This window comes from Anastrepha obliqua, chromosome 3 (genome assembly GCF_027943255.1).
Source record: "Anastrepha obliqua isolate idAnaObli1 chromosome 3, idAnaObli1_1.0, whole genome shotgun sequence".
NCBI lineage: Eukaryota > Metazoa > Arthropoda > Insecta > Diptera > Tephritidae > Anastrepha > Anastrepha obliqua.
Genome location: NC_072894.1, coordinates 48,373,237 through 48,383,090, shown reverse-complemented (window position 1 = coordinate 48,383,090; position 9,854 = coordinate 48,373,237). Strand labels below are relative to the sequence as shown.

General features: G+C 39.5%; 1 protein-coding gene across 1 annotated transcript; it reads left to right on the top strand.

The window, feature by feature from the left end:
* The first annotated feature begins 869 nt into the window (after positions 1–869).
* Positions 870–8,720, top strand: LOC129242858 (cytadherence high molecular weight protein 1-like). Its single transcript, XM_054879743.1, has 4 exons — positions 870–941; positions 4,901–5,200; positions 5,269–7,158; positions 7,279–8,720. Exons 1-4 carry the CDS (start codon positions 870–872, stop codon positions 8,335–8,337), a joined length of 3,321 nt encoding a protein of 1,106 aa, XP_054735718.1. The 3' UTR covers positions 8,338–8,720.
* Positions 8,721–9,854: the final 1,134 nt, after the last annotated feature.

The following is a 9,854-nucleotide window of genomic DNA, read 5'->3' as shown; positions in this document are numbered from 1 at the left end:
ATAAAGACCACTTGATTTTTTGAGCGCCATAACTCTCACTCTCTTAAACTTAAGCACTTACTTACATGCAAGCCCGAGAGGCCATTCAAAAGTGCAGGCGCAACGCAAAACGAAAATGCGCGCGAACGTGAACACCCACAACTTGGCGAAATAATTCAACGGAATAAATATTTCTTATGCTACTGTAGTGGTAACAGTCATTGTTGTTCTTGTTAACTACGGTGGCAATTGTAATAGTTTGTGTGCTCGCTGCCACACTGCCTCACTGTCAATGCCATTACTGTAGAGTTGGTGAGTTGATGGTTATGCCCACTTAAACGGTGTTGCGGCCAGGCATAATGTCAACTCAAGTGCCAGCATTTGCATTTGTGTATGTGCTACACATAGGTTTCTTCGAGGTAGTATTGGTGTCAGTGGTGGCTCTTCATTGAATTCTTAATAAATCAAAGTGAAGAATATAAATGGCGAGTAACGCACCCGAAACCGTCGCAGTTAGTAACTTTCAACCAACGGTGCCTCACAGTGGAAACGAGCGCGAGCTTTGGTCTGAAGCACCTTTAATAGAAATTTTAAACATCTAACAGACAAACAAATTAATAACATAGCCCAGCCAGCAATAATAGTATGAGTAGCGGAAATTCAGGCAGAATGAAATCACCATAAAGGATTAATGTGAATTTTCAAACAGCGCAACAAAACTTTTGGAGTATAACGAACTAGTTAAAACCAAAAAAATAAAATAAAAATTAGAGTAGTACGAAAAATTAAAAGTGTGAAAAGTGTCGACAACCAGTTTTCAAGGAAAAAATTTTAAAATTTTGTGGTAGTTATTTGGTGAGAAAAACGGTTGGCGCATGCGCGTGGGAATAATGTGGAAACTCACATTGCTGTTAGTGTGCCTCAGTGCCTGCTGTTTGGCCGGACCACTTCATGGAGTCAAGGTGCGTTTAATCAAATTACATTTTTTGTGAAATTAGTAAAGCGTTTTAATCAATGAAACAATGGTTTGAGTGAATGTGGTAAGAAAGTATGTTAGTATGTAGAGAGGATAAAATGAAAGTCGAGATGATTAGGAGCAACACATAAGCAACATATTGAAAACAGCAAACACCTTATGTGCTTGTGCGCATGAAGGAAAAAGAATTAACATATGCTACTATAGGCATATACATATGCGTGTATAAGTGCATGTTTGTTGCTTTCTGCTCATTTATATGCACTTCCGTTAGGTGCTGTGCCATTTGCTAGATGACAAACGGAAGTAATAATCAGAAGTACAAAATATATGGAGGCGCAATACAGCCAAGAAACGCGAGTAGCCCTGCATACTCCAACCTCAGCACCGGCTACTCTTTGTATGGTTATAGGTCCGAGTTTGTTGAGTTCATTGAAATTCCAGACGTCTCGATATTTCATTCGAAAAAAGTTACCACCAACATTACAAACAAACACACCCTTGGTTCTGCTTCTATTTCCTTTGGAGCGTCAAGTGCAATACTCATTCTTAGTTGTGTGCTCTTTGTCCATTTTGTTTTTGGTTTTACTTTGCCCACTTAAATTACTTCTTTTACTTCGTTCGCCCGGACTCATTGGGCTACTAGATTTGGCCAACAGTAAACCAAACCAAAATCTTTAAGAATACAAAAAGAACAAATAAATATATGAAATAGAGTGCGTTGCAAAATGACTGCGCGAATTACACAAATGGAAACCCGATCCACTTTTGGGTTTCCTTTATGTGGCCTACGGCAGAGCACTCTTTAGCAAACATTTTAGGGCTGAAAATGGGCACTCGTTCTATAAATGGTTGAAAATTATGGATTGCAGAAAGAAAAAAGTGTTAAAACAAAAACTGATTCTCGATCGTGTTTAAGATTGGGTGGGGCGCACATCGAATACAGCTAAATTTTTGCAATCTCACGAGAAGGCTAGATTAAATAAAAGGTGTTGGTTGAAAACGGGCTTGCTGTGCGATGCTCAGAAAAAAAAGACATGGAATATTTCTCTAGTCTTAGTCTTCTTATCTTAGTATATAATTCAACAAAGTTTTTGACGCAACCAATATCATCTTTAAAAGAAGGGGCTATATAATTTCTTATAAATTCGTGTTACATAGATATTGTAATAGGAAGTCGTGAAAGGTTTATGCTTCGGATACACCTCTACTAATTTTAATTACACCGTTATATGAAGCTTTAAACCTGACTCTCACATGCACTGTAAACTTATGATGGAAGCGAATTCGTGATTAAAGTGGTTTTAAGATCAGTGGAGCGGAATATAATATTAAATCAGGGCGGTTCGTGATTTTCCTTTCCAGTTACTGAATCCCATTCTAGCGCATTAATCTGTTTTAATTTTATTCGAAACTAGCGGATCCGACTGACTTTGTTCTGTCAAATAGATTTTGAATGTGACAGTTTATATTTCGACCTTAAGACGTTTTTTCTCTGCTGACCCTCACACACCGCCCTATCATCAAGGTGATGGTTCAGTTCAGGAGAATTAAAGAAAAGGATCAGCTCGGGTGATCTAAGTATCTTCGCTTCCACGAACTTTGGCCACCCTTTTGGGGCCCACTAAAAACCCCGACTGGGATGTTAAGAAGGGAACTTAAGGTTCAAACCTGATTGAAAAATAATCTAAAGGGATAGTGGGAACCTAAAGGTGACAAATATTTATAAACTGCGTGCTTTAATGACAAAACATAGAGATAATTATTTATTTTTATTATTATTAACATAGGGTTAATAACCGATATAATAAAGAATAATGAAATAAAACGTACAAAAGTATTTTCAGTGAAAAAGAAGAGAGCTGTTTTAGGGGTTTCCCGGAAATTATTCGAATTTTTCTCGCCGTACAAACCATCCTTGGACTTCAAGAAACACTTTAAAAAAAGAATTGTTGGTCCATGCGTTGTTGAGTTATGCGCTTACCAACACATTTTGCGATTCATTTTTATATTATAGATATGCAGCACTAAAATTTGTTCAGTCGCTATTCTAGCAGTCATACTATCGATGCTCCAATAAAGATATCTAAGGGTAGATATGGAAAGGAAACGCTGTTTTGACGACCCACATATTGAACACATGTTCCGTATGTCGAGGCCAACTCTCTGTCAGAACATTGTATTATAACACTCCTTGACGGAGAGTTTAAGTATCTCGATTTAGAGTCGATTAATGACAAACATAAAACGAAGCTATGTTATTAAGCTAGAAACTTTATATGCTATCTTTAAAATCGGTCAATTTAAATTTTCCATTAGTTTCAATCCAAAAAGTTGCAATTGAACTAATGTACTTTCGATATGGTTTTGGGCCATAAGCGTTATATATGTATAATTGACGCATATACCCTTTCTAGGAGAAGGAGCTCGTTCTCCTATTTGTGGTATGCGTTTTGATGTTGTTTACCAAATAGAGGGACGGAAATTTTTTTATGAGGAGCTTTTCATGATAGAAATACATTTGAAGGTTTACCATTGTCTGCCGAGGGGCGACCGCTATTAGAAAAAACTTTTTCTTTATTTTGGTCTTTCACCGAGATTCGAACCTAACTTCTCTCTGAATTCCAAATAGTAGGCACGCACTAACCGGACGCCTGCGGCGGCCGCCGTAAGTAGACAAGAAATTCCGAAGTCCTTTAGCATGGAACCATTTGGGGCTTAACTACTTGAAGATAAATTTTGGCCATCTTAAAAAGAAACTTTATTCATAATATTTCAAATAAGTTCACGGATAAGTAACACCATCGGCAATGGAATTCCTCTAAGTGTTGTTTCCCCATCACATTCGATTCCTTAAGAACTGCAAGTATTTAGAATACAATCTTTTGTATTGTAATTTAGTCGGCATACCTACACTCACCTGCAATGATAAACCAGAAAAAATATGCCAGCGACAGTACTTAATAAATCATTCGTAAATCCCATCGCCTACCAAATCATTTACAACCATCGCAGCTAACCATTAACGATACTCATTAAAATGCAACAAATCACTGTAACTTTTATGCATATCGGAAAGCGCGCGATAAAAAGAAATTAATGATTAAAATGGAGACCAAAAAGTATTCAACACTATTAATAAGAAATGAAAAAATAAAAATAGAAATAAACAAACAGCGATGTCGCAAGAAAACGCATTAGCTAAGCGATCAGTTAGTGAACGAAAGTTTTTCATCAGCGTACAGGTGCAACTGCCGTCCACGCAAAATGCGAAGCAAACAGCCCTGTGCGGTTGCGCATGCCCAGGCGCAACATCTACCAAATGTGTACACCCTACTTAGCGGCGAACGTACATTTCAAAACTCTTCACTATTCACTCGCAAATGCATGAAATCCAAAGGTATATAGTTTCACTTCGCACCTAGCGTAGGAAAACTAGAACAGCAGGTGAAATTTCGCTTATCGCTTGTTTTGCCGCTAGCCCAAACCAATACCAAGTATTTCACTTGCAATTGCGCCATTTTGCAACCAAAATTGACGATTTGGTTAAAGCGTTGATTAATTTTCAAATTCCGTACATTTCAACCAACAACAAACATATTGGCCATCGCACATCGATGGAGTATCATTACTCGAACACGCGCGATTGGCGCCCGTGGTCACGTCCGTCTTTATGCTCGTATTTGACTCCGCCATAGCGCTCGTGGTAGCATTTATTGCCTACTTGTAATGCAATGCAACGGTTACATAAATTTCGCGCTCACGCATAATACTTAACGAAGTAATGAGGAGAAACTGATGGATCGATCTGGTCTAGTCTAAGTGTTTCACGACGAAAGGCAACTACGTTGAGTTCAGTTCAATTGGTGGTGACATTTTTTTTCCCCTTGAAATTTTGTTAAAGCAAACAATTTACATTGCAATTTATCTTATTTTATATTTTAGCGAAATGTGCCTATTGTGCTGCAGGAGGAAGAAGTTGAAGCAGAACGTCCGGCACCTGAGCCACTTGCACCCGAGTACCCCGAAATGCCATCGACATTGACCTTGCCCAGCAATGCTACATCGATACGTACAGACATTACTGACAACTTTTCATGCGATGACAAAGTATATGGTTATTACGCGGACGTGGAGAATGACTGCCAGATATTCCACGTCTGTTTGCCGGTAACGTACGCGGATGGCAAAGAGAACACATTCCGTTGGAGTTTTATCTGCCCCGAGGAGACGGTGTTCAGTCAGGTAAGCCATTTTGCTATAACTTGGTTATTAATTTAGTTATTAACCACAAATTCATTTGCGTTTCGAAGGATTCATTTACCTGCATGCGTCGTGAGGATATGGCCATAACATGTGAAGATTCTGTTAACTATTACGAACTAAACCGAAATTTTGGCAATACCGAAGAGCAGAGTGCCAATTCCAATAACATGCCAGATACTGAAGAGCAAGCGGAAGCACAACAGCCCGAACCAGCTAAACCCGCCCTGCAAGAAGTCCAACAAGCTGCTGCACCTCAAGAAGAGCCACAAACAGCTGCAGCTCCTGCTCAAGCAGCAAAGCCTATGAAAGTGAAGCCTGCGCAGGTGCAGAAACCTAACCGTAGGAAGCCACAACCAAAGCCACAACAACACCAAGCAATTCATCCTACAAATAAACTGCCGTCAATTATGCCCCTTCGCAAGATGCCTAATGTTGGTCCGATTGCACCAGTTAATATACCAGCTGAAGTAGTATCCGTCCATGAAATTAAAGACGAGGTAAAATCAGTACCACCCCGGTATAAGAAGCGTCCCGCTGTGACGTATAGCACTGAAAAGGAAGTTGTAGAAGTGCCCGCACCGCCATTCAAGGTTGAGGTGGTGCACACCTTAAGCAATCCCGAATCGCTTAAGCGCAAACGCCCCACATTTGCACACAAAAATAATGTGGTTGTCAACAAAGTGCCTGAGGACGTGCCTGTCATCGAGTCGGTACCCGTAACTGTGTCGGTAGAACCTGTTGTTCCAGCTGTAAAATTTGAGTCTAACTTGGGCTCCGCTCCGCTGCCTGTGACAATCAATGAACCTGTAGCGCAGACAGCCGAAGAACTACCAGTAATTGTGGAACCAGTTCAAGATCCAGTAGATGCAGAACCACAAGCTTCCGAAATTGAGGAGCATATCGTTGAACCAGAAAATGCATTTAAGGCAATAGTTGAACCACAAATTGTAAACCGAGACGATACAAGTAATGCAAAAGATGATATCGCTGCACCAATTGAGGTAGCGGTACCAGTCATAGTGGAAGAGGCTGAAAATGTTGCGCCAATTCTGGACGAAACAGTTAAGAATGACGAACTCGCTGCTGAAGAAATTTCAAAAGTTGAAGAACCTGTAGCAGAAGAAGTAACAAAAATCGAGGAGCCAGTGGAGGCAGAGAAAGCGCACATTGTGGAGACACAAAAAGAAGAACAATCCGCCAAGCCAATTGAGGTAGTTGAAGAGGTTCCAGCCTTAAGCTCAGAACCTCTGGAAAGTGCACCAGAAGAGGAAAAGCTTCAAGAAATTATCAAGTCACAAATCAGTGTCGAGATGCCAGCACAAACCGAAGAGCAATCTTTGCTCGGGGAGCCTGCGGAAATTGTTGACCAACTAGGCTATGCATCGGAGCCTGTTGCTTTGGATGCCGCACCTGAGGCGATTGCTCCCATTGAAAATAATGATGAATTATTGCCTGCTTTACCATCACTAGAGGAGATGGAGGCACAAAAGCCCGTTGATGCCATCGAAACTATGCCGGCTACTCAAGAAATGGAACAGCAAGACCCCATTGTGCAACAAGCATTCGAGGAAAAAGATAATCATTTGCAGACGGTGGGTGGTTTCAAACCTGTAGATCCCGAGTTGGCCGCAGAAGCTGAAGCTCTTATCTCAGACTTCATCAACACACTTAAGAGTGATCATCCTAATATCAAACCTAGTCTGCCAGTACCGATAGAAGAAGAAGCACCCACAACTTCTGCCGAAAGCGAAGATGTCAAAGTTGAGACTGAGGAATTGCAACAGACTCATGAGAAAAATGAAGAATCACAATCTAATCACGAAGAAACACAAGTTGCTGTCGAAGCTGATACAAGTTCCCTGAAAACCATAGCTGCCGAGCAACCTGTAGCAGTTAAACCAGAAAATGAGCCAGTTGTGCCAGAAAATGAGCCAATTGTGACCGAAAATGAGCCAGCTGTGCCAGAAAATGAGACAGTTGTGTCAGAAAATGAGCTAGTTGTGTCAGAAAATGAGCCAGTCGTGCCAGAAAATGAACCCATTGTGACTGAAAATGAGCCAGTTGTAGAAAAAGAATCAAACATTTCGCCATTGCTTAAGTTCCCAATATCCAATAGTTTCCCTTCCGATATGTATCATATTCCAGTAACGGTTATTCAGACGCCATACGAAGAAGTACAAAATATTAAATCCGCTGAGATAACACCGGTCGAAGAACAAGCGCCAGCTCAAGAAGAAAAGCAAGAGGAAACGAAATTCCTTCCAGAAGAGACTGCGTTAGCTCAAAGTGAAATTACAGAGGAGCAAAAGGAAGCCCAATCTGAACCCACAGCGGAAGCCCAATCTGAACCTATTGCACAGGTTGCAGAAACGGAAGCTGTAGAAAACCAGCCGGAAGCTGCACATCCCGACCTTTCAGAGGCTGTGGAAAGTCAGCCTGAAATTGAGCAACCCGCAGCTCCTATGGCCTTCAGACCCATCAGTATCGATGACATTGTTGAACTTGTAAAGGAACGTTTAGATCAAATACCAGCCAATGAGAAAGGAGCACCCATGGAATTGGTTATGGAACCAGACAACGCTGACAAACCCGTGGAGTTGAAATTTAGTTTGCAAAAAGGGTCTGCGCCGCAAGAAGAATCAGCTGACCAAACACCTGCCGAGGATATCATTTTTCCCATTTATCATAGAGTGTCCGAGCCTGAGAGCAGCAATATCCAAGCGCAAGAAACCGTAGCTGTAGACGAGTCAAACACCATAGTGACAGACCTTAAAACGTTACCGCTTCAAGCGGAAACTGTGCAGACCGCAGTCACCCCAGTAGTTGAGTCCATCGACAAGGCTGTGCAGACGGATGCCGAAGAACTTGGTGCGAATGTAGCCAAGACAGCAGCAAACACTGAGACTGAGACAAAATCCGCACCTGTGACTGATATCCGAGAACCTGACAGTTCAGCCACCGTTGAGATTGCGGAGTCCGATGTGCCAGCTAAAACTGAAACAAGCGAAGCTGAAGATAGTGCCAAATCAAATCGCGCGTTGAGATCGCGCAGTTTGACAAAAGCTAAGTTAGATCCACGCAAACGTCGCTTCCTCTTCAGATCGGATGCCAGTTAGAGCTTTAAAACACTCCAATATATGCCCATTGAGCACGCCCTGCACGCCACAGGGTGCACATGCGCATTCGCATGCAACCCGCCCATGAAATTCCTACAACCTAGGTTGCTAATTTTTCACTACATACTTACTTTCACTTGCATTTACATGCGTACTACATTGTTTGGGACTGATCGCGCAAGCGTCAAACTTTGAATATGGGTTGAATATGGGTCAACTATTTTCGACTCCAACCAAGCGAAAATGTGTCTTCTAAAACTTTCTTTTCTTATTTAAGTTAAACTAATTTATGATTTTAGGTCTATGTTTTTTATATGAAAAACTATAAAAAATTAAAAAAATGCAAAATTTTAGAAAAGTGCGTGAAATTCACACAGTTTCGTTTGCCGAAGCCATAAAAAAAAATATGTATTTATTTTGTTGTTATTCGCTGTAATTTTTTTTGTTCAATACTTTAAACGAAGATAAAGGAGAAGAGGAGTGTGATTTTTATATTTTCTTAATACATAATATTTCAGATGCTCCTTAATTTAAGTTGAACAAAAACAACAATTGAATAAAATTTAAAAATAATAAAAAGAAAATATTTAAAAAGATTTTTTAAATTATTATAACAGTTAATGTTACAATATAGCGAAAAGTGTGTGGACTGATGATAAACATTGCTTGAAGTTCAGCAAAATACACGAGACATTTACGCAATCGAATAATTCTATTTACATACACATAACAGAATACATTCTTCTCGCCTATGTTTACATACATTCGAGATTTTGAACAAACTGTTTAAATCTTGCGCTAGCAAGGAAATATGTTTATATTCTAGAAACTATCCAATTTTAGCCGGAAACCTCAACGACCACTGCCTGCTTGTTCGCAACAGTCGTGCCTAAGAATGAGTGCTTTCATTGTATGGATTTGCATTCATCTTTTGGACGATTGTTGTTGATGATTACTAACTGCTGAAATTTAAATTGTTGGGCTATTTTGTTTTCTGAACGCTATATATCCCTCATTCTATTAAGTTTTGAACGAATGTTTTTAAAGATTTTACGACAAAGCTTTTAGTTAAAAAAATGTATGAAATTAGCAATTTTAGCATTACTTTTAATTATTTGCTGCGATAATTTTATAAAATCGAATCCATATTATAGTAAGGTCAATACATCGAAAATGTACTTTTACTATCGTATAAATACTAATACATACACACAAGGGTGAAATTTTGAACTGAAATTATTCTATCGTTTATTTAGGTAGAGATGAAATATTTCAATTATTTTCTTAATACTTTATTGATCTCGATTAAGAGAAATATTTATTTTAATATTTCAAAATATTAAAACCGTATTTAGAAGCAAACAAAAATTCACATTATTCGACTCCAACGACTCCGATGATTATCCGAAACACGCCACTGGTAATAATAATTATTAATATTATACATTGTATTTAAGTGATGAAAATCCCAATCACAATTAGATGATAAATACTTTGTGAATCACTCAACAAAAAAT